Source organism: Amyelois transitella, chromosome 2 (assembly GCF_032362555.1).
Source record: "Amyelois transitella isolate CPQ chromosome 2, ilAmyTran1.1, whole genome shotgun sequence".
Lineage (NCBI taxonomy): Eukaryota > Metazoa > Arthropoda > Insecta > Lepidoptera > Pyralidae > Amyelois > Amyelois transitella.
The window spans coordinates 10,527,840-10,552,493 of record NC_083505.1 but is presented as its reverse complement, the minus strand read 5'-3'; the positions used below and the strand labels follow the sequence as shown (position 1 = coordinate 10,552,493).

Here is a 24,654-nt window from a genome sequence, read left to right as displayed (position 1 = left end):
GGGCAAAACTAAAAATGGCAATAAAAAACGATTTTAATTAGTTAAAAAAATTTATTGGGAACTTGGAAAAAGTGAATGTGCTAAAAGTTCGTAAATGGGTAAATTTAACTACAGTAAATTTCAAGAAGTGGAAAGACAATGAGTTTTTATTCTTAATGGTCAAAATACCAAGGATCGTATGTACAAAATTAGTTTGGCACATTAGCCGTATATACTTCCAGTAATCATAAACGCTTCTTCAGTGGAATTCCCTTGTCATCAGTGTTACAAAAATGGGAGTGACAATGGACCCCAACTCCGTAATAAGCGAGTAACCAAAAAATTGCCAAAACATGATAAAGTCTGAAACATATATGCAGATAGTTATCTGCATATATGTTTTAGACCTCGTTTTCAAAAATCATAAATTCAAATTGGATGTCGCGTTAGGAATCGATTAAAAAATTTAAGACTCTGATTCATGTGTATCGTATTCGTCGCTGGTGTACCGCGTGTGCGAGGGTCTCGGAGGGCGGGCCAGCCTGGCCTTGGACTTCAGGTAGCCGTAGGAGGTTCCGGTGGGAGTGCGGATGTAGGCACTGAAGTCCACAACGGCAAGGCGGGGTGTTCGCACTGCGGTGCCTGTGGAAAATATGTTGGAAGTAGAATTTTGTAGGGTTCCTAACATTTGCGAGTGAACTTTGTGACATGTACATCTTGAATTCTAGCTTTCATGTTGGTCTGGTAACGAAGAAAACAGTGTATGTCAGCTGCTTCTATTCCAGTGCGGATTAAAACTGATTTTTTTTTTTAAATCTCAATAGGTATAATTAAGCCATCCAGCTGAACATGACAGGGAACTGATATAGACGTGAAATATGCATGTAATTCTAGCAATTCCACCAGAACCACTTAAATATAATGTAAAAGGCATGTAAAAGGCCTAAAGTGTGGGAAATGCCAGTATTAGTAGTCTGTGAGATGAAGACATACCCGTTATAATCGGCAGAATGTTATCAACATCCATGACTCCAGTCTTTGGTCGATTCCTCAAGGCCGTGTGTCTGGACAATGGAGGCGGCGCGCGCAAGGCCGGCGGTGAGGCTTGGGGTAGTGGAGGGGATAGGATGCGCGGAGGCAGCACCCGCCGCTCTGGGGATGAACTCGGTGACCTATCAAGTTTTAATTTATTTTTTTTAAATTGGACAGTTTTGGCTCATCTAGCCCAAGATAAGGTTTGGAGTAAACTAGAATACTGACTGTATAAAAATTTTAATGGCAAGTTATAATTTCGTCGTTTAATTCCAATGTTGATTGGCGTTTTTTCTTATTGGATCAGTCAATTACCGAAATGATCCAGATTTACAAATAAATGCTCTTCATCTCCGACTACTCTATAAACAAATTAAGTTACGGAATGACAGTAATTTAGCTGGACGCGGATCTTACTCATGTCGCTGTTGGTCTTTGTCTCCTGCGCCGTCGATCTTCGCACTCGAGGAGGCACCAGGTTAAAATAAAATATAAAACGTCAAGAAACAGCAGTGAGCGGAAGATCTGTTTCGAGATCCACCTGGATTTTGTCTCTAGTGCCGCCGTCTACCACGTGCTTCTTCCGTCGTCGTCTTTCCTAGTGCCACGCGCACGTGTCAGTAGTCGCACAGAGAGCAACCTATTTTCTACGTGTAAATAAGAAAAAAATCAGTCGACGGTAACCTTTCTCGAGTCGCGGTTGGTCTTCGTCTCCTGCGCCGTCTACCTCGGCTCTCCTTCTTGCTGGCGCGTGGCACTCGAGGAGGCACCACGCTCACGTGACGATAGTAGTCGCACAGAGCTCGTGCTACTGATCTACCTATTTTCGTGTCTGATTTGTTATTTAAAGAAAAATATAAAGAATCGCATCAACTAAGCCTGGAAATCGACCGTATCTGTATAGGTATTCAAATATAGAATCGAGCCAAATGAGCCAACGTAAACATTGCCAAGCTAACTGAGCATAACGAAACAAGAAATTCTTCCTAAACAGTCATATGTAGCAGCAGCCTTAATTTTGTACTCATTTTATTTGATTATGCGGACTAATGAAAGGATACAAGCTTCTTCGGTGTAGTGTATATAGGGTCCCCTAGGAGTCAGTCGACGGCCTCCCATCGAAGCGAGCAAGGTGTAAGCATCCATAGCTCCCGTGGGAAGCGTACGACGCGCGCTGCCCGTCACTAGTGCATCAGAATTATACAGGCAAGCTTCGGGGCGCCATGCCTCTACACGCCCAGCCAGGAATTTCGGAAGTACCACGTGACGTTCGAACCTGGATTTTATGTAGTAGGTATTTTATCTGGATGGTTGAAAAAAGTTACCTGACATCTGCTATAAAGATGTAAACGGCAACGTAAAGACAAACGCCACCATACAAGATCTAAAATATTTTTGTTACCTATAAACGTCATCGTACGAGTTTCCCCGCACAAATACACCTTCGTGGCTCATATCTGCGTGAATGTCGATGATGAAATCCAGTTGCACACCCTGTAAAAACTTAAAATTTAATCATAAAGTTATGTACAAATTTCTTTAGGAACTGTGGTCGCTAACCGAACAAAAGCGAACCTTCTCAGTAGTAACCTTCTTGACCAGCTCATTGACGGCAATAAGTGCGGGGTGCGAGAAGGTGGTGGCGCGGTCCCAACACCGGTTGAGGTCGGATCCTAGCAGGTCGGAGCGCTGGTTGCCGAGGAACACTCCGTCAGGGTTCAGCATTGGGACCACCTGCATGGATTATATATTATATTTCCTTTTACTCCAAGTATCTAAATCCACCAGAGTAGCTATTGTAAGTTAATTTACTATATATTAGGTAGTGAGAAGTTAAATTTCGAGTATTTAATTAAAGAAAATCTTATACAGTGACCTAGAAATTTTTACCTGAATGACGATATTGTTCCGTAATGCGGATGCTTTTTCAGAAGAGCTCACCATGAAGTCCAGGAATCCTTAACAAAGAGAAGGGTAATAACTCTTTGTTTAATAATAGCATCAGGATATCATATTGTTTTTAAAATAAAGCCAGATTCTTTGGAATTTATTACGATTCATGTCGAAGTTTTGATGCACTACTGCAACTGTTAGTGGTGTTTTCTGAATTTAGCCTATTTCAATTCAGCCCGAAACTACATACAGTATCCTTAGAAATACTTATTTATTTTCAAAATAGTATATAATGCCATCAACACAAATTATAATTAAATCTACAACCGCTTCCAAAGCGCAAGTTTAGAAACGGCGGCATAAACTTCCTATCTTGTTTTGTACCTTCGAGTTTCATACCTTGGCAAATATAGGAGGCCGGTTGTTCGCCACTGTGCACCCTGGACAGTATCAGCACTACTCTCTTCTTGGGTGCACCGACTTTGCCTTTAGCGGGAAAATGATCCTCTACGTGTTCTTTGTCTTTGACCCCGAAATCGCCGATCGTTATCAAATCGACTTTTCTCTTTTGCTGCAAATATAATCTCTGGTTAGAACGAGGCATTACATAAAGGGTATTTCTCAAGTTGTGAGCGAGTGTAAAAGCCTGACTGATACAATCCAGGATAATTGTCAAATGGCGCACTCAGGATGAACGCCCGGAGGAAGACTAAAGTAGTGCATCTGGCGGTGTCCAAGTAGTCCGATGGGGCTGCATCAGTTTACTAAAGAAAAGTAAGAAACTATTGAAGATTACCGTTGTTTGTGCTATCGTCTCCCTGGTGGCAAACGCTTGAGCTCTTTTCTCCCACAGAGTGAGGTACCTCTGAAGTCTGGAGTACGAGTACGGGGCTGCCGTCGCAAATTGGTAGATATCCTCTTCTTTATCAAAAGCAAATGCGATGCTTAGTATTTTGCGACCACGATGGGGCAGGGAGCGGTGGTAAAAAAGCAGGCGACGTGGTAAGCGTTGCCTGTATTACGATAAGTAACAATCTATTAATTCTAGGGTAAGTTTAGTAAGAAGTCTATTGAACTCATCTATCAAGAAATTTACATGATGATAATGCAAGAAATTGTTTTGAATATTATTATTAAGAATTCTGGGGTTAGTGTAGTAAGAAGTATCTATCAGGAAGATATTGAAGTCATTTATTAGGAAATATACACAATGATAACACAAGAAAAAAATTTAGGTAATAGGTACCTACTCTGTTTACTCACCATTTTTGTCGTGACGTGGATCGCACCAACGGCGTCATATCGGTGTTGTACAACGTATGCTCTTTACCTAAATTCACTATATTGAAAATCACCCTCTGAAAAACGGTTAAGAGAATCTTTTTCAATAAATAAGGTATATAAATACTTAATAACGAACTTATAAGCTAAGGTTTAGCTTGAATCCACTTTGGAAAACCATAAATAAGTACTAGACTTGACTAACAACACCAACTTGTAAGTTGTTATATCTTTTAATGATGACTTGTAATCGCATCTTCTTAGTTGCTTGGAAGATATCAACACACCTGATCCTGCTTAACATTCTCCACAGTGAAGTTGAACCAAAACCGACACCTCGGTCGACAGGTGTCCGGCCGGATGAACAGATCGTACTCTAAGTCTGAGATGTGGTCGGCCCGGCCGAGGTTGCCGCACTCGAATGCCGCGTCGAAGCAAAGCTGCCCGCGCTTGGCTTTGCCGCTTTGCCCGGGAGGTCTCACGATCAACCTGTTCAGGTTACCGAGACCTCCTTCCCCGTCGCTTTCTTCGCTGTCTGTTAAAAAATATTAACAGTCGTTACAGTTAAAAAGAAATCAAATTACTAGCCACATAGAGAAGTGTTTTGTTTTCTTTGATAGGACTTTATGCAAGACTTTTTTACATCACAATTACCTAAATGTGTCGGTTAACGAAAAAATAACGTGTAACGAGACATTGCAATTTAGATAGTGACAAGTTTTAAATCAATATTAATTTACAGGTGCCTGCCATGCCAAAATGCATTTCATTTCATCTATAAAAAAATATTTTTTTTTGTACAGAGGTAGTATTATAGGGTATATAATTTATAGATTAACAATATTCTCTGTTCAGTCTTTAAACGCAAGACTAATTTCAGTTCAATTATGAGCTGTCAATACCATCGTTCCCGCCGTGGTAAATGCTGGTGTGTTCCAGCTGATCGGTGTACGCCGCCATGCAGGAGCTCGACTGACGTGCCTCCGCAAGATTGCCGGCTACACCACGATAAGTGTAAGGAAGCCGTTTAGTCCGACAGGGATGGATTAAGGGTGAGGGGCCCCGCGGGTTATACTCGTAGCTACCATACCATTAGCTGTATGTACTTACTTACATGTACGTACCGAATCTTACAAGCGTACGATTTCCGAAAGCACGTCGATCCTTCGGGTTGTATCGTACTTACCCCACGCATTATTCACCCACATCAGGTCCTCTGAACAGGGACTGCATGTATCTACCGATACTTTACTTTTCAATTCCCCACCAATTCCTCGTCAAAATCTTTAAGTTTGTATCATTACTAAATTAAAGACTTGATTTTACTTACGTATTGCATATCACTGTTACGCATTGCATTGAATCCCTTTTGTACGCGTAACAGACCAAAAAAGACTTGTCGATTACATCCATTTTTTGATTGATTCCTCCTCCTCCACCTATGGCCCCATATAAACCTTACAATCCCGAGCCTAAAGATGTCTAAATCCAGCCCTGTAGTTAACACGCTAACGCCTATCGTCTTGTAAAACCTATTGAAATTCAAAGTACTTGGAATTGACCCGGCAAAACTTGTAGATAACGCCTAGGGAATAGGTATAGTTTACATGCAACTAACATATACGTAGTTAAATGAAAACAAATGTCTTTTACCAAATCCCAAATCAGCAGTAAACTTCATGTCATCTTGGAAGCGGCAGTAAACTTAGTTTTAAGTAATTTATTTGACGTCAACCAATGTTGTTAAACCATACGTTTTGACAATTATTAAGCGATATGAAGTATCCTATAATGAATAAAAATTTTGAAATTTGAATTTTTGCAGCTGCCAATGACTTTTAAATTACTTTGTCAATAATTTCGTTGCTACTCCACAAAGGTGAAAAATAAAAAAAAAATAAAAAAAAAATAGCCTTCTTGCAGCGTACCAAATTAAGTATAAAGTGCCATAAATTAGATAAAACAAATTTTTACGTTTTCATTCTTCACGGCATATAGGTACAGGAACTGCCCGTCATAAGCCACAAGAGACAGACAGAGATAATAATTCAATACCCAGTTGCCAATTCGTAGAGTAGATTGTAAAGAGCTGTATTGAAAGTGGTTCAAAAAGGAAAACAATTTCAATTCCCTCAAACATTTGCACGCGACTGTTTGATTTCATTTCCTAAGTGTTTCCATTCATGTATTCTATCCAACTATAGCCGACTGTATTTAGTGTAATGATTGATTTCTATGATAAGGTACAACGATTTTCTATTAGATAATCGGGCCTATATTATTCCAATTTTTATAATTGTAATTTAATAATGATATTAAAGGTCTATTTGTATCGATTAGTTTTTTTGTATCTTTCATCCGTGGCTTAAGACAATTTCTAAAAATCCAAATGTGGACGATTTTTTCCTCACACTTGCATCCTCCGCGTCGCTGGAAATCCGATTCCTATTCCGACATTTTTCTCTCTACTATTCTGAGCCTTTGGCATCCTCATTTTGAAATCCATTTTCCCGCATAATATCGTCTCTTGCGATGTCAAACCAGAATTTCTTCAGTTTGGCCCTATTCGTAGAATCCTGGGCCAGGCGGCGAATATATATGCGGCTATACCTATGTTTTAACAACTTATAGTCAAATAAGACTTCGCCCGCGGCTTCGAACACATAAGGCACTACTTCAAATCTCGAGACCCAGTTGTTACTTTTATAAATTAAGAAAAAGATGAGACGTCCACCAATGGTGTAGCCACGGGAAAAAGCTAGCTAGATCGCCACTTACAAACATACACTCAGAACAATAAGTTGAGATCAAAAAAAATTTTTTGTTTTAAAAAAAATAATATGGCATCATCAGCAAGATCGGAGACTGTTACCATTCTTTTTTCTTGGTAACGTATGAACTCCGACAGATCAATTGAGAGAGTACTAGTGTTTCGCTACCATTAACATTATTATCATTATCAGAGGCATCAAATACTGGTAGAGCTTGTTAGGCACACCATTGATGTGTCGTAGTCTGGGGAAAGGCACCACATAGACAATTTTAGAGGTTTAACCTTTTCGTATTCTTTGTAAGATATTGACAACAACCTAGATACGTAGTCTAAGTCCATTTATATGGAAAGTCGTTTTCAAGATATAGCTACTGAGAAAATAAATTGGGGATTCTGTAAGGCATCTCTTCTTCCAGCCAATTTTATTTCTATTTCATTTTCCAGATAGTTTGATTAAGGACTTATTAAATTATAATTAACATAATACTACTCACCTGACATTTCAGCCTTTCATTAATTAAGTGCACATTTAAATCTTAGACTAATTAAAGTACACATCATTACAGTTAAACTATCAGACTCCATCTCTCGCATAGTTGCCTGCATAGAAGCCTCCAGTCGTTGCCACGTTACGACATAATGCGACATTTTCTTCAAAATAAATGCACAATAAACACAAAATATTACTATTTTGTTTGTTTCTGTACGCCTGTAGTTACAGTTACGGTTTCCTAGCGACCGGCCTGTATTTAAAAACGAAACATAAACAGATTTAGAAGAAGCACCATATGTTGCCGCCTTCAACTTCGCCCACGAAAAATGTAGCATCTTTGCCTTTGAGTCTTAAACAACCTTCATTCCAAATTTGAAAATGCTCTAGCTGTTGACCTTTTACAGCGTAATAGACAGACGTGCCGTGCCGTGTGGTTCCCGGCACCAGTACAAAAAAGAATAGGATCACTCCATCTCTTTCCTATGGATGTCGTAAAAGGCGACTAGGGGGTGGGCTTACAAACTTGGGATTCTTTTTTAAGCGATGGGCTAGCAACCTGTCACTATTTGAATCTCAATTCTAACATTAAGCCAAATAGCTGAACGTAGCCATTCAGTCTTTTCAAGACTGTTGGCTCTGTCTACCCCGCAAGAGATATAGACGTGACCATATGTATGTATTTATGTAGACAGACTTTTGCAATTATTGAATTCGTATGGATTTACAAAATCCATACTTCCACTATAGTTTTGTTGGATAACACATACATATAATTACGTCTTTATCCCTAACGGGGTAGAAAGGGTTGGATGGATTAGTGTCCATAAATGTATCCACAATATAATAATCAATATATGTAATAAATGTATCCATAATCCACAACATCATAAGTCCACAACAGTAGGTGAACATAACATGATTAAAGTGCCCAAATTAATGTGATTCGCATGCGGCCGGCAGTCGTAGCAATCCTCGTAGCACTTCGTAGCGTTTGTAGCAAGGTCTACATCTCGTAGAACTTTATTGTTAATTGGCCAAATAATTTTCCTAACTACGTATTTTCTATTTTTGTTCGAAAGTAAAAGTGTACCTATTTGAAAAGAAAGGCAATTCTCGCGTCTTAGATATATTATCCATCTCGATATTTACCGAAAAAACGCGGCGGATGTCAACTAATTTTGACATTAGGTATTCTCGTGTTAACAAACGCGATATTTATTAATGGCGCGTGGAGCCCTTTGTATTATGCTCACTCAATATATGCGTAGTAAGCTATGCAATACGACATACTCGTAAAAGTACGTGGACTATTTTTAACCATCCCATCCCAACTATCCCAATCCTAACTAATGTTATAAATGCGAAAGTAAGTTTTGTGTTTGTATGTGTGTTAGGTACCTCTTCACGGGTTATCTCCTGAATCAAACTTTTCAAACTAATCTTAAGGACCCAAACTCAAGAATCTACGGCAATAAAAAGAGCACGCGATTCCTTATTGATCAAAGCCTTTCGAAAGTATTATTTGGCATCGCGAGCCAAAAATATTCTTCTGATAGTTTATAACTAAACAATACGCATGTGCCGAGTTACTATATCAAGCCCTCCTTGCTCGTAAAGATGATACACGTGATATAAAAATTATTGGTCGTAGGAGGCTGAATTTTGCCTTGAAACCTTCTTTTCATTCTTATCAGATAAAACAAAGCTGCAGGTGGTTATTATATTATTGTAACGATAAATATTTATCACATTAGACGGGTTTTATCAGATAGAATGATCAACAAACGCCATGTCACTCATAATGAAGTAGTTACCTATGTATAATACTGTATTTTTAATATATAAACAAAACAACATATGTCTTTTGTTTATACCCGGACCTTATATCCCGAAGGAATTTTGAAACATCGTTTCTTAGCGTTTATCCTAACGTCACTTCAACAGTAACTGCATGGAAATTTAATAGATATCTATAGATTTCTTAGAGATATATATAGATTTGTCTTATAACGAGCTTCGGCTAATGGCTCGTTTGTATTCCAGCTTTTGTGGAATTTTAAGAAATTCGTGACGTAATGGCAAAATTTCAGACCAAAGCTTTCTTATTTTATCTTAAAACTAGCGACCCGCCCCGGCTTCACACGGGTGCAAAATTATAAATGTTATTATACATAAAAACCTTCCTCTTGAATCACTCTACCTGTTACAAAAAACCGCATCAAAATCCGTTGCGTAATTTTAAAGATTTAAGCATACAGACAAACAGACTAAAATAGCGACTTTGTTTTATACTATGTAACGATGAGACTAAAAATAGTCTCATTTACTCGTACACGTCTTCTGGAACGAAAAAATCGTTAAACTTTTCTGTTTTGTGGCTATTTATACTATTTTCCTATTCTTCAGATACAAAAATACGATTTACAAAATAAACATTATATTGGATGCTATTTATACAATACACTCACTTAAAATATAATCGATGGAAAAATTGTGAAAAGAAACAAAAAACTGTCAAAGAAAAACGCAACGAAATTCATAGAAGACTCCGCGATTTCAAATTGCCGGGCGCTAGGTATTCCATTAAGAGACAGGACCGTATTCTAGGGGACACAAATAATAAAAATCTTTACAATATTAATTATTATACAAATTTTAAACTTAACCTAACACCCGCTACACTATATTTATATCATTGTAATACAACCTGATTTATATTTTCCACCCGAGGGCAAAAGCTAGTGTAAAATAAGATAAGAGGTATTCCATATCCGCAATCTACAGTGACGAAAGTGATACGTAAGATATAAAAAGATCATCGTATTTATCAAACACAAACATAGTTGAAGTGGGCAGGACAAGTAACATCAAAAATGAAATCGTTATACCATCTCATGATATTGTAAGCATGCATAATTTATACTGACATAATTAAATGATAGGGAATAGGCACATTTATCTGATTCAGCTTCACCACGATCTAATACCGGTAAGGTTGCGGAGGTCGGTTCGTGTAAAAATCCCGGATTCCTTTTCAGAGAGGTTACCGGAATGAACACTTGGAGAAAGAAGATTATGATACAAATTATATAATTTATATTATTATAATTTATATGTTATTATTTCTAGAGTGGTACTTCTGGGCCCAGTCAAGTTCAATGAATGTAAAACAACCGATGCCCGTCAAAACACCGTGAGAAGATTCCCAGAAGGGTTCTTGTTTGGCACGGCGACTGCTTCCTACCAGGTGGAAGGCGCCTGGAATGTTGATGGTTGGTATCTAGCACTACAGTATGAAATCCATTACAATTCTTTGATATAAGTAATGTTATTTTGATCTGCACTTCTTGATAAAAGTTATCAAGAAAATGAGAACGTGCATGTTATTTATACTATGGTATTTTTTTATTTCGCTATAGCGAAAATCTCGCGATAAACAGAAACAGCACTTTGACAGAGGTATTAGATAATAGCAACAAAATTTTATTCCTAATAGGTACTACCTAATATTATAAATACGAAAGTAAATTTATTTGTTATCTCATCACGCGTTATCAGCTGAATCAATGTTCTTGAAATTTCGCAAAAGTGATATCTCTCATCCTGGTAACTACTATGGTTCCCCTGGCATTTTGGGCTTTTATAGGTGGCGCTAAGCTCGCGTGGTCTGACTAGCATTCTTTTAGAGATGGCGCTAAATTTTGACGGGCAATAGCTAGAACCTGCAAATCTACTTAATAATTTGATTTTATTATAAAACTTGTGTTCATTTAAACAAAATTAGTTTTCAAAAAAAAATTCTTTATACTTTTCAGGAAAGGCAGAAAATATTTGGGATCACTTAACCCACACGCACCCATGCGATATAAAGGACTGTTCCAATGGTGACATTGCCAACGATTCCTACAACCAGTACAAAAGAGACGTGGAGATGATGAGAGAGCTCGGATTGGATTTCTACAGATTCTCTTTGTCGTGGACCAGAATATTACCTACCAGTTTCGTAGACAAAATAAACGAAGCAGGCGTAAATTACTACAACAATCTGATAGACGAAATGCTTAAATATAATATCCAGCCGATGGTGACGCTGTACCATTGGGACATGCCGCAGAAGTTACAGGATCTAGGGGGGTGGAACAACCCTCACATCGTAGATTGGTATGGAGATTATGCACGCACTGTATTTGAGCTATTCGGGGACAGAGTAAAAAATTGGATCACCATGAATGAACCGCGTGAAATTTGTTACCAAGGTTATGGCGATGTTACGATGGCGCCGAGACTTAATATCAAGGGGGTGGCTGACTATATGTGTGCCAAAAACTTGTTGTTGGCGCATGCACGAGCTTACCATATTTATAACGATGAATTCAGGGAAACTCAGAATGGAACAATCGGCATAACAATAAGTGCAGGTTTTTCGGAACCGGCGTCAGAATCTGAGGAAGATAAAGTTGCAGCAGAGGAAGCCGCGCTTTTTGGGGTACGTCTCAGTGCCTATTAAGTAATATAATTTTACGCCTAAACCACTGAAACGATTTTGATGAAAGATAGAGTTGACCCTGAGGAAGAACATAGGCTTCTATGAACTAGGGACTTTTAATCGCAAAAAAAGAGGGGAGAAGGGATTAAAAGAGGGGATGAATGTTTCTATGGACATAAAATCGCGGACAAAAGCTAGTATTTAAATAGTTTGCACGTACTATCAAAACTCAGCATGGTAATTTACTTGTAGGTACCTTTTATTCAATTTACGTTATCGTATACTGATAAAATATTCTTATATTTTCCAGTGGGGTATATATGCTCAGCCAATTTTCTCAGAAACTGGAGATTTCCCTTCGATATTGAAAGAAAAGGTAGCTGCAAAGAGCGCTGAACAAGGATTCTTGCGATCTAGACTACCGGAGTTCACACCAGAAGAAGTGGAATACGTGCGAGGAACATCAGATTTTTTCGGGCTAAATCATTATTCTTCGGGTTACACGTTCAGAAACGAATCAGTTCTAGGTATATTTGAATCTCCGTCATCTGATGATGATCTGGGCGCTGGCTCGTATGTCCTCGAAGAATGGGAAACTTCTGCATCATCTTGGCTAAAGGTAAAATTTATAATCATATTATAAAGTAAATTCCCCTATTTTCTCTGTCTGTATGTGTGCGCTAATCTTGTGGACGGATTTTGTTCCTGTTTGAAATGCAGGAAAAAGGGATTTTCAGGGGGTTCTAGGGAAGGTTTATATATATAACTGGTACCCGTGCGAAGCCGGGGAGGGTCGCTAGTAGAATATAATTTCATGTTACAGTTTAGCATTGTCATCGATTAGTTCGCGTATTAGAATCTCAGATAAGGGAATAAAAATTGTTCTTCGGTCATGAAATTTGATCAAGGTTTAGGTAATTATTACATCTAGGTGCTGTTACGAATATTTCTGGAGATGATCTACTTTACATCTTGAGAAGGATAATAATAATATAAAGGCTGCAGCGTATGGATAACTACATGATTACTGGCGGAAGTACAAAAATAAAATTTCAATTCACGTATACATTTGCGACAAGGTATTGTTGAAAATTTGTGTGAGATATTTTTTAGAATTGTAACAGCTGCGAGATGCGTATAGATTCGTCAATGGTGCGTTCCAATAATTAGGCCCATTCAATTCCAGGTGGTGCCATGGGGTTTCTACAAACTCTTGGTTAAAATTAAAGATGACTACAATAATCCACCTGTATTTATAACTGAGAACGGGTTTTCAACTCTTGGTGGCTTGGAGGATGACGGCCGCATTTCGTACTACAGGAAGTATCTGGACGCAATGCTGGATGCGATAGCCGAAGGCTGCGATGTAAGAGTGTATACTGCGTGGAGTCTCATGGATAACTTCGAATGGATGCAAGGATATACGTTAGTAATCGTCTAAAGATCTCAGTTCCTTTACAGATAATAAATTAACCATGTGTATAAGCGATTACAATATTTCTTTATTTCTCTACGTTAAAAGTTTTGTATCTGTATTCAGTACGTGCATGCAAACAAGGATATAATAGACTTACAGGAGTTAATATAAATAGGAACATTGGAGTGGGTAGACCTAGACGAACGAATCTTGATAAAAACTGAGAAGTTCTGGCAAAAGGTCAGGTCAAGAGTACCCAAAACCTTTATTTAAAGAAAGTTATGAATTTGTTATTAGCAGGGAATTATGCAGGAATCGTAACAAGTTGAAGAAGTTGTCTTTGATTTTTCGTAGGTATGTGTACACAAACGGGATTCGTCGTGTAACTTATATTTTGTGATTATTTTAACAGAGAGAGATTTGGACTATACGAGGTGGACTACGAGGACCCAGCGCGCACGCGTACTCCGCGGAAGTCCGCCTTCGTGTACAAGGAGATCGTGCGCTCTCGTGCGCTCGACTGGAGCTACCAGCCTGACACCGATGTCATGACCATAGATGATGGACATTGATAGATTTTGTCAAAGCAGTCTACAGATGTAGCAGTGTACAGTATGTCGATGATAATAAAATCTTATGAAATACGCTATTGACTCAATTATTTTTATCTATGTCAACGGTAAAAGTAAATAAAATAAATCGACACCACCGCCTCTCATACCCTAAGAGCGCGGGCCGTTTAGGGCATCATGCTGCCCTAAATAAATAATCCTCCGCGCTCTTGCCACCGTCCATGTTTTAGCCGTTTTAGCAACAAACGGTCCAGCTCGGGATGATGACAAGAGACCGGGTATTTATCGTGGTTTCTACGTAGCTTCATAGCTCGGTTGGCTATAGACAGAATGTATGTAAGTGTTTTTCTTTTATGACTCTTTCCTGTACTCCCTACATTGTTTGTATGCTAACCGATGTTACGATTTAAGATTTTTCTAAAGGAGAACGCAACATAACGCTATAACTAATATAATGAAACACACCAAACTATGAACATTTGATTTATTCAATAAATATATATAATTATAATAATAATCCAGGCATCACAGTGCCGCCCTTGCAAACATCGACAAAGCTCAACGTATAGTACCGAAACAACGCCAATACCATGCAAAACCTTCGGCTCTAATATTTACAAGTCTTTCTTTAATACCCGTTTTATTCGGTAAATATATCAAAACATCAAAAACAACATCCATACTAATAATATTAATGCAAAAACAACAGCCGTTTTTCCGTACTTTTTATACAAAGATCCTTAGAAAAAGCAAACGACTGCTAGTTAACCGAATTCCCAAAAGGAGGTTTTTAATTCGGGTTATTTAATTATATAATCAAGACGTGATCGTAATAAAAAAAAACTAGTTTTTGTATAACTTGTATAAAATTTGATTCGTATGCATTGAAATTAATAATAAAGCAAATATTTTCGGAATTAACTTTTTTACGTAGGTACGTAAAAGACAATCGCTCTTAACTGTATCAGTCAATATTATTTAAAATGCTATTACATTGTTCAATTAATTAACCAAAAAAGACCTATACACTTATTTTGCTTAGAATACACAAAGCGTAATCAAATCATTATATTCAAGGAAAGCAGACGAGCAAAAAAACCGGGATTATTCAGGGTCCGCAAAAATTTGCAAACCAAAATTTTGAAGGCTATCAAATAAAAATCGGGAATCTATATCTATGTATTTCGTGAACTGCATAAAAGAGTAATCCCTAGACACATTAAATAACATATCTGGTAGTATTTTAACACCAACATCATATTTTTCACAGTACTCACCTACCAAAAATCTACGGGTATAAAATATCACCGCTATTGTCTAAACAGATAATAATAAAATTATTGTACTTACTTTCATTCCAAACCAACTGTACATTACTTACATTGATGACTAGCGACAAATTGTAAACACAAATCACATGATATAGTTATATAACCATAATGTCTAAATATTATTATAAAAATTACAAACCTATTCAATCTATTAACATTATTAGGACTACTAGGGCACGTTTATAATGGATAACATTTTTTGGATACGAGTCTAATAGCAACACATTTTTTTTTAAAACAGGTCCTAAACTGAAACGATTCGTTTTAAATTATATTAAGATGTTTAAATAAACTAAGTACTGAAGTGACTGCTTTGATAACAAAGAAATATAAGTGAAAAGAAAAACCGATACCTAATTCCTGTATTAATTTTAAATTTGCACGACTGCTCGAATTTGGGATAACAATCCAAAATTCGTTCACATTATAAATCTGCCGTCTAAAAAGCACCACCAACGTTTATAAACTTTGGATAAAAATATAAAAGACAAATTATACTTATTTAATTTTACCGTAGTCACCTACTTTACACTTTTGTGTGTCTCAAATATTATGAAACTTTTGTACATATACTGACTAGTTGGTTAATTATTATCAAGGATTATAACAACAACATATTTTACCATTGCTAAACATATGTTTGTGCGCAGTTATATTTATGGGGTATATGATAATTCACGTTGAGTGTTGATAAATTTGAACAGGTACTGTCTGTATGTCTACTATTGTATCCAAAAGTATTATTATATTATATCTAAAAACCATATTTCTAAATCACTTAAACATATTTTTACAAAATGACGGCAAGCATTACGAAACTTTACATAACTTCTATAAATTCCATTACTGATCAGATAAGTCACGAGGGAGGGACCAGGGAACCAATATGATATTAGGTATGAGTAAATACGAGTACTTTTATTTATATGATACAACTTCAAAACTGAGCAATTGGTACTTGGGCTTCTAGATAATCTTTGAAACTTTGCCATACATCATGCAATGTGAAGAGCTTTAGATGGCTCGAGCTTTCATCGCCATCTAAAAGTGAACCAATGAATTGAATAACGTCTACGTATTTAATCGCTGTAGTGGAGTAGACAGAATTTCGAAGCAATTCACAGCATTGGGTTATGTAAAGATTTCCATCTTGATCGGTTGGAGGTTGATACCTATAAACACCGTCTTCACGTAACCATCAAATCCATTTTCAAATTAACTGCTCTTCCAAAGGTGTCCTATGTCCTTCCGAGGACTTCTAACGGCTAATTTCAATACGCAAAGATTTTCATCTAAACTGTTGGAAAACGCCTGCATACACTGTATTTCCCGAAACTTTACCAAAGTCGTCGGACCACCTATATTTCAACAGAATTGTCTAACTTACTCCTTTTACAAAGGGGTTCTTTGTCCTTTTAAAGGTTGAGACGATGACACCATAACTACAAATGGACGTCGTGGATGTCCCCAGAAGAGGTGGATCACGCCTGCGTGTCTCCATCGGTGTAGTGGGAAGGGCCCTCGTTGGAGCAGACAGAGTCTTCAGGAGTCCGAGACACGTCTCCCGCCTCGCTGGCTTCCACCACGCTAGCGCTGCCACCACTTTTACCTTTCCCGCCACGACGCGCTTGCAGTGCCTGGGAAAATTTAAGCGTTTTAACGCGAAAGTAGTTTGCTGATTTCGATGATTTATTGTTTGGAGATATGTAGCTAATTAGCGAACTGAAATAGGCCATTTTATAATTTAATTGGGTAAGGTAACTATAAGGTTTATAGGTGAAACGACGGATATATGCTCGACGTATTCATGTGTTTAGTGGTGGTAGATAGAATTATAACTTGTTGGTTGCATTGATCCATTGAAAAGTGAATTGCCCTGAAGCATAAATCAGTCAACCAACATTAACAGCATTATCCAAATCAGTACGACCAACAAGATTCATTTCGTAAATCTAAACTAAACCTACGTTTGGGTGGAATCGAAGCAATCAGTCGGTGAATACGGAACCAATAATATTTATTATTTTCGCAGAGAAACAGCCACAATATAGTAAATAGCTCTTTGCTAGCGATGAAAGAAATTAAAGCGTACATTAAGGGACTTTCCAATATATGCTTTATTTATTATTTAAGTATAATTTTTAGATTTATACTAAAGGTATAGTGTACAATGAAAGCGACATAATTTCGACATTGCAGACAATTAGCATAGGAATTAAGTAAATACCCATAAAGCAATTTAACAAGTGGGTGCATTCGAAAAACAGACATCATTATTATAATTATTTCGAATATTGATTATTTTACCAGTAAACCTTTACCTAAATTTCAAAAATTTACTTTGGTTTCACCGAATCTACTTTCAACAGCAGCTTTTTTTAAGAGAATTAAAATATTTTGCTTAATAAAAGATTTCTAGTCTTTGTTGCGGTGTTTTGACAACGGAGTCAGTGCAGGGTTCCGATCAGGGACATTGGGGGAAGGCATATAAATCTCAATACTGACGCATCAGTTACGCCGATGTTTGAGACCAGAAAGATAATGTGAGTGTGTTGCTTAGTCTAGTGAATATGAATGAATATTCTTGGCACTAGTACCTTTATCAATAGAACAATAATCATAATGCAAACCTAAATTGACAAAACATTCGGAAAAAGTTTCAGTTGAACATGGCAACGTAAGTATTTATAAAGGAACTTTCATGTTACGTAAGTTAGTGAGATTTATACTGTTCGTTTGTAGGGTGACAGCGAGGGGTGGGGTCAAAGTGGACAACCACGGGGTCATGCGGGTGCTCCACAAGTGCATGCGGTATATATCACACCTCCTTACCTTCTCTCGGCTGCCCTTTTTCTAAAGTTGGAGTAGGATGGAAGATGAAACATTAATTAATGAGAATGAAGATAGTACCACGATACTGAAGGAGTCTGTCTAGCCATACTTCACTATATCGACTGGTTATATCGCTACATGACTCAAGAAAAGTACTTATTAGTTACATAAAAATGGGGAATGGAAAAGGTAGGACGATAATTACAACAAAGTATTAACTAAGATAGAAGAGGACACAGTTATCACAAAACAAACACAACCAAGGTACATACAATTAAGGAAACAGAGGAAAATCTAAAATAAATATCACAAAAATCTGGAACAATAATGGATAATAAACCTACAAAACTACCTATATCTGAATAATAAAATACTTTAGCAGCAGACTATATTTATCTATTCTGATCTGAAAAACGATAATGATCGAAACCTGTACAAAAATGTCAGCCTAGATATTAAATTGCAAATTTTTCAAAATGTATGCAAATTCATAAAAGATGTAAGTAAGCTTATGTGGGCGAAATGTTATCTTCGAATTTATTATTTCTTTTCACCCTAAAAATACCTGTAAGGAGAACCGCCTGTGCGGAGGTTTCCTTCCGCCCCGTCGCTTGCTAATGTGTGGGTTGTCGCGTCGTAGCGTCTTGTTTCTCAGTATCTCCAGCTGGACGTACAACCTCTTCAATTCTGCTCTCACTTCCTCTGAGGTCGGCTCCTCTTCACCCTCCACGCCGAAGCCCTCAGCTGGACCCCGTCTCGATACCTGGAAGGATTATAAACGGCTTATATCCTTTGCGTCCAAAAACTACCTACCGTGATAATTGACCTTTTCGCAAAAGTCCGCCATCACATTTTTTTTTTAATTTTTGAATATTTATGTTTTTCTCTGCGAAATATAGATATTATAACATAAACAAACCAATATTTTGGAATTTTACTTTTATAATCATGGAAATATTTAGGAGTTATAATTTAACTTTTTTTCGAAATAGCTAATTTGAATATTTAAAAGTATATGTCTAAAACTAAGTTATCTTTACGATCCTGACTTGAAAGAATAAACCGGTCGGACCAGCAATCGCACTCTATACTCGTCTCAGACTCTGGGCCCAAGCGTAAGCCAGCGCGGCACCGGCCGACATTTGCGGCGGCTATCTGATCATGATGACATACTCGTATACTTTGTATAACGTGTAATACAGAAAGACTTACTTCTTGTGCAAGCGATCTCGCTCTATACCCGTGCCACAATCTCGGCGCTAACACACAAGCTAGAGCCGCACCCGCAGAGAGTTGCGCACGCGCCGCCGCCGCGAGCGGGGATCGCTCGGGCGCCGCGCCGGCAAGGGCCGCGCAGCGCCACGCCACGCCGCACACGGCCTCGCACGCCAGCGCTGTAGCCAGCCATCCACGCTCCTAAAAACAGACCACATGACTTGTTAAATAAGAAATATTTCTTCTAGATAGGAACTGTAGCAAATAACTTCTGTCTTTTATTTAGAATAGAATAGGATTCAAGGTATCACTTACTGACGTCACATCACTTAAATTATGTTATTTATTAAATTATAAATATACCGCTTCCAAAGCGCATGTGTAGAAGAAGTGGCGGAACAAACTACACAGAAGCTTTCTGCCAAATTCTTTCACCACCGTTAGTGTTAAGAGTGCTAAATAGCATGCGATTCCTAGAAATATAACAAGGCAACTTGCCTGGAATGGCACATTAGCGTTCCTCGCCGCATACGCTATCCTAGCCCCAGCCGCCAGCAGCAGCAGCTCTGCTGCCGCGGTGACGTGGTGCCAGGCGGCGCGCGCGCAGCTCTCGCCGCCGTCCTCGTCGCACGCTGCCGTCGCCGTAAACGCAGCTAGGTAGCACGCCGCGCCGGATATCATAGCTCCCACAACTCTGAGGACCTGAAACATTTTAGGATACAATTAAAAGTGAGTCCCATCCAAATAAATTTAATTTTTTTTAAGATTTTTTCAGGAAATTAAAATCATTATAACCTCCGAGTCCCTGGGCGTCCACCGATGAGCTTTCCTGGTTCGGAATTCAGCCAGGAGAACCCACAACCGCAGCACCACCGAGCCGTAGCACGCCACGAATCCGAGTTCTCGAAGCCACGCCCCTGCTATGCAGCGCCACTGAGCCACTGAGATATACTGCGATGCTGCCTGGAATTCGAATAAATTTGTTTAGTCTGTAATATCCTGAACTGAATGTTTATTCCATCTAGTCCTAACGGTAGTTCGATAGTCCAACTGTCTGGATATTTTTTACAAGACCGCAAGATATAAAGTGTACTTACCGACGCGTACATCAACAAGGCGCCGAGTAACACCACCTCCAATACAGTCCACATGCCCATTGCCACCGCCTAGAAAAATAAACAAAATATCAAGGAGACGCTATTAAAGGCTTATGACTAAAATTAAAATATGAATTCCTATCCACTTACAGTGACAAAATATGTTTTCTAACTGAAATCCTTGGACAGCTAACTTGTAGTTATTGTTTGTATTAAGCCTTTTTCCCATCCACCTTTATTTATTTCATCCCTTTTCACTGAGACACGGTCAAAGTAAAATATATACCTTACGTTAGTGATATTATTACTACTACTCTTACGACTTACTTTACACTTCCTCTTCTTAAAAATGATGAGTCCTATAACGACACAGATGAGCATCCCCGCGAGATTGGCGGCCAGCAGCGCGGCGCGGTACACGTCGGCGAGGCAGGCGGCCGCGTTGCTGTCTACCCCGCAAGGGGTGCACGCCAGCCCGCCCGAGTCGTCCGCGGAGAGGATGGTGCCGCTCAGCCAGCCCGACCCGCCCACGTGCCAGTGCTCGGCTCGGCATTTGCACCGGTACTGGGAATATTGGATTAAATTTTATTAAACTTATTTTCTATGTATTAATTTCCCTACAAATTCATATCACTTTTTATATGTTTATCCTTTACGAGGTAATAGAACCTGTAGTTAATTAGTTACAACACTAGAAAACCACGTTTAGCGATGATATTGTGACACATACCTAGATTCATAGTAACCCGAACCTCTTTCTACTCAATAATATAATAGATAAACACTAAAAAGTTAGCATACTCTTAGTACAATTAAATTAAGCATAATACAAAATTTACCTCCAGTCTTTTTTCTCCAGGTTCAAGAGTTGGTAAAGCTTCGCAGTCTGTTGTGGCATGGTCGCACAGCGGCGGCCCACCCAGCCACTCGTGCATGCTGTCCTCGCAGGGCAACGCTGGCAACCGGCGGAAGATGGCCGCCGCCGCCCGCGCCGCCCCCACCCCCCGCGCCGCCGCCGCGCCCCCCCACCAGCCCCAGTCGTCGGCATCACAAGAAAACCACGCATTCGACCACAGCACTGAACTAGCATTCCACGCTGACGCTAACGTCCTCCAGAATTGTCTTAATGTGACGGAGCTGTTTTGTTGGAAGACAATAAGGCGTGGCGGTTCTGCGATGTAAAGGACGCCGAGGTGTAACTGCGGGACTCCGAGAGCGACGGCGGCGGGGGGCGGGGAGAGGGGCGTGCGGCAGGCGGCGCGGGCGAGCACGGCGGCGCGGGTTTCGTTGGCAGCGCCCTGCTCCACCAGCTCGGCGAGGGCGCGTGCAGTGTGGACCACTGTTGCTTCATGCTCACGTAGGTTCTGACAAAAAAGAAGATCTCTAACATAAAATATCTTACATAAAATATCAACATCAAAGAACATTTGAAACGGGATGCACTTTGCATATCAGTCACGAAAAAACCAAGATGATATAAGATCGGAATGGCGAGGCCCAAGACGTATGTTCAGTCATTGATCCGCCCCAGATACATTCATTTAATAGGCTAACAGGTTAAAATGATGAAAGCCGCCATAAATATAAGAATTAACAAGACTTAAAATAATAATGCGACGTTTTGTTTAGTTTGTAGAGGATTGTAGCACGTAGCACGACGTAGTGTTGCTACGAAAATGCTACGAGTGCTACGATGATTTGAATGTTGAATTGAAATTAATTTTAACGGGCGCCTTGTAATCCGCCTCCGCTAAAACGGGGCGATGAATGATATTAATTCCCAAAGAATTAAACTTTTGATGACACAAATTTAAAATAAAACTTTGGACTTTGGTGACAGCTGTCTAACTCAAAATAGCTGATATTATTTTCATGGGAAGCTTATTTTAAATCTCGATTCTTGATGATAAGGTATTTTAATATAATAAACAAGTGTTAACAAATAAGGATCGAGATTTAGCAAAGTATATTTCAAAATGATTGGTTATGCTATACCGAAACGCCCTTAACTTGGTGAGACGAAGTTGTGACGCCATAAGTTCTTTATTGGTTCGCAGCGTGAACTCATATTTGTTCGACAGCTAATTTAAATATATATGACGGACATAACAAAGTTTTTGTCGTGTTTTGGTATACATGGTATATATCCTTATTTTGATCATATTAACTTTGTAAATACATAAATAATGGGGATGAGCACAGGAACCTTTGTCCGCGCCGTCGCACTTTTAACGGATACAATGTATTGTATTCTTGCATCAAAATTTAAAAAATCATTTATACATACTATCATGTCTACATCCCTTGCAGGGACGATAGAGCCAAGTCTTGAAAAAACTGATAGATTATATATTCAAATAGTGACAGGTTGCTAGCCCATAGCCCTTAGTCGCCTTTTACGACATCCATGGGAACTCTTCTTTTTTCTACTGGTGCCGGGAACACACGGCAGGCACGACACACGACATTACGTACTCGCTTGCACCGAGTCACTCTGCATATGTACGTTGTGCATTTGATTGGATACGTGTATTCTTTAGTTCTAACTTATTAGAATGAAGTTCCCAATTTATTTGTATTTCGAAACACACATATATATCCCATGCTTTTACATATAACTACGAGTAACCCTCTAAGTAAGCGGTCAATTCGTATGACCACGCTCGTCCGTTTACGCACGAGGAAAATTCGTGTCCAAAGTGAGCGCAGCCTAAGTATACATAGTATCAGACTCACGGCAGGCATGGGCGGCTTGTTTCTCAGCACGAGCAGGTCGCAGAGGGTCGCGGCGGAGGCGGTGGCGGGGGTCGCGCGCGGCTCGGCCGGCGCCGCCCCCGCGCGGCCCAGCGCGAGCGCCAGCACCAGCGCTGCGCACCCGCACACCACCCGCATCGCTCACCTCCCGCGCCACACGACTGATATCTGTAATACAAGTTATAATGATCACTTAAAATAACAACTGTTACAATTTCCAATGACATGGGTAGTAATGTTTTTCGGAACAGTGCAATTCAACTCTTGATTTTACTCTTCCATCTTGGAAAAGTGTCAGGTTGACAAAACTCGGGGGTTTGTATAAAAACTTTGGAAAATCACTTACTAATATGTATGCTTACGACAAAGAGGAATCTTGGCCCCAAACCGGGTACACGTTGATAACATGACAGACAGCTGGCGTGAGGTATAAACATAGGTACATCACTGAGAGGACCACTAACAGAAATAGGTTTTTGCGGTTTCTGATGAAGATTGACTATGAATAAATGATTAAATAATTAAAGAATGTAATATTATCAATAAACAGTCTATTTTATCCATATACAATATTATTTTATATTTTAATTGTTACGAAAATTATTAATTATTTTGTTTTTTTTTTTTTGTTTGTCCCGTGTGGTTTTCAACACTTTAAAATGGAACCACTTCATATCTTTGCCATGGATATCATAAAAGGCGACTAATGGATGAGCTCATAAACTTGGGATTCTTCTCAATTAATTGATTCCATCATAAAGCCATAAGCTGAGTCATGGCTTTCAGTTTTTTCAAGACTGTTGGCCCTGTCTAACCTGCAAGGGATATAGACGTGACTATATGTATGTATGTATGTATGTTGTTACGGAAAAAATTTTTTTGGCTTGATGATAATAGACTACGTGACCAAAGAGTTTACAGATAAAGAAAGGAATCTTTTAAGAGGTGTTTGAGTAATACCTTATCACTAATATTATATGTTTATTCCTATCTGATATCAAATCCAAAAAAAGTCATCTGCATTTTAATTTATCACAAAATTATATAGAAGATTGCATTTAGCCTTGGAAACCTTCTTCTTGTTCTTATCATAAAAAACAAAGCTGCAGGTGGTAAGAATTATTATAAGGATAAGTATTTATCACATTAAATATACTTTCATAATTTATCTGATAGGATGATAAAAACATTTACATATCTCATTTCAATTCTATCATATTACATTTTATCAGATAATTCTGTACTCTGTGTAATAAGTACATAAACAAGAAAACCCGTATCTATAAACAAATTATCTCGTAGGAATTTCTAAAGATACTTTCTTAGTGTGTATAGGTTCTCACGTCACTACAATAGTAGCCGTATGGAAAATTTCAGATATATTTATTTGTATATTCAAAATATAATAAATTAACTTTAAATTTTTTGAGAATTTGAAGAAAAATTGTTACACGATTTATTTTTCACCCAAGTCTTACTGGTTTGCACATCCCTTGCTT

The 24,654-nt window shown here is 38.6% G+C and overlaps 3 protein-coding genes across 4 annotated transcripts; 1 reads left to right on the top strand and 2 right to left on the bottom strand.

Annotated features, from left to right (window-relative positions):
• Positions 1-83: 83 nt before the first annotated feature.
• On the bottom strand, positions 84-5,145 carry LOC106143600 (cytosolic carboxypeptidase 6). The gene is made up of 12 exons (XM_060954408.1): positions 5,088-5,145; positions 4,473-4,720; positions 4,168-4,262; positions 3,701-3,917; positions 3,304-3,475; positions 2,902-2,969; positions 2,587-2,745; positions 2,414-2,505; positions 2,073-2,287; positions 1,696-1,843; positions 973-1,151; positions 84-621 (listed from the first exon to the last, which is right to left on the bottom strand). Exons 1-12 carry the CDS (start codon positions 5,143-5,145, stop codon positions 446-448), a joined length of 1,827 nt encoding a protein of 608 aa, XP_060810391.1. The 3' UTR covers positions 84-445.
• Positions 5,146-10,232: 5,087 nt separating this feature from the next.
• On the top strand, positions 10,233-14,007 carry LOC106128979 (myrosinase 1). 2 transcript variants are annotated; one of them, XM_060946175.1, is made up of 6 exons: positions 10,233-10,353; positions 10,581-10,723; positions 11,267-11,937; positions 12,248-12,556; positions 13,124-13,362; positions 13,767-14,007. In XM_060946175.1, exons 1-6 carry the CDS (start codon positions 10,325-10,327, stop codon positions 13,924-13,926), a joined length of 1,551 nt encoding a protein of 516 aa, XP_060802158.1. In that variant the 5' UTR covers positions 10,233-10,324; the 3' UTR covers positions 13,927-14,007. The 2 variants fall into 2 exon arrangements, with proteins under 2 accessions (XP_060802158.1, XP_060802160.1); XM_060946177.1 differs by having other exon boundaries at positions 10,323-10,440.
• A 442-nt stretch (positions 14,008-14,449) lies between these two features.
• On the bottom strand, positions 14,450-23,368 carry LOC106143599 (G-protein coupled receptor 179). Its single transcript, XM_013345728.2, has 10 exons — positions 23,138-23,368; positions 21,241-21,765; positions 20,729-20,965; positions 20,402-20,470; positions 20,100-20,267; positions 19,803-20,006; positions 19,302-19,505; positions 18,655-18,852; positions 18,090-18,110; positions 14,450-16,894 (listed from the first exon to the last, which is right to left on the bottom strand). Exons 1-10 carry the CDS (start codon positions 23,291-23,293, stop codon positions 16,739-16,741), a joined length of 1,938 nt encoding a protein of 645 aa, XP_013201182.2. The 5' UTR covers positions 23,294-23,368; the 3' UTR covers positions 14,450-16,738.
• Between the last annotated feature and the right edge of the window lie 1,286 nt (positions 23,369-24,654).

Coding starts and splice junctions, on each gene's coding strand:
- LOC106143599 (XM_013345728.2), bottom strand. CDS start 23,293: ATGCGGGTGGTGTGCGGGTGCGCAGCGCTGGTGCTGGCGCTCGCGCTG. Junction 20,007..20,099: donor GGACGCCCAGGGACTCGGAG/GTTATAATGATT, acceptor AAAATGTTTCAG/GTCCTCAGAGTTGTGGGAGC. Junction 18,111..18,654: donor ACAGGCGGTTCTCCTTACAG/GTATTTTTAGGG, acceptor CTCCAACTTTAG/AAAAAGGGCAGCCGAGAGAA.
- LOC106143600 (XM_060954408.1), bottom strand. CDS start 5,145: ATGGCGGCGTACACCGATCAGCTGGAACACACCAGCATTTACCACGGC. Junction 3,476..3,700: donor AGACGATAGCACAAACAACG/GTAATCTTCAAT, acceptor TTATATTTGCAG/CAAAAGAGAAAAGTCGATTT. Junction 622..972: donor CATTCTGCCGATTATAACGG/GTATGTCTTCAT, acceptor TATTTTCCACAG/GCACCGCAGTGCGAACACCC.
- LOC106128979 (XM_060946175.1), top strand. CDS start 10,325: ATGAAATCGTTATACCATCTCATGATATT. Junction 10,724..11,266: donor AGGCGCCTGGAATGTTGATG/GTTGGTATCTAG, acceptor TATACTTTTCAG/GAAAGGCAGAAAATATTTGG. Junction 12,557..13,123: donor CTGCATCATCTTGGCTAAAG/GTAAAATTTATA, acceptor ATTCAATTCCAG/GTGGTGCCATGGGGTTTCTA.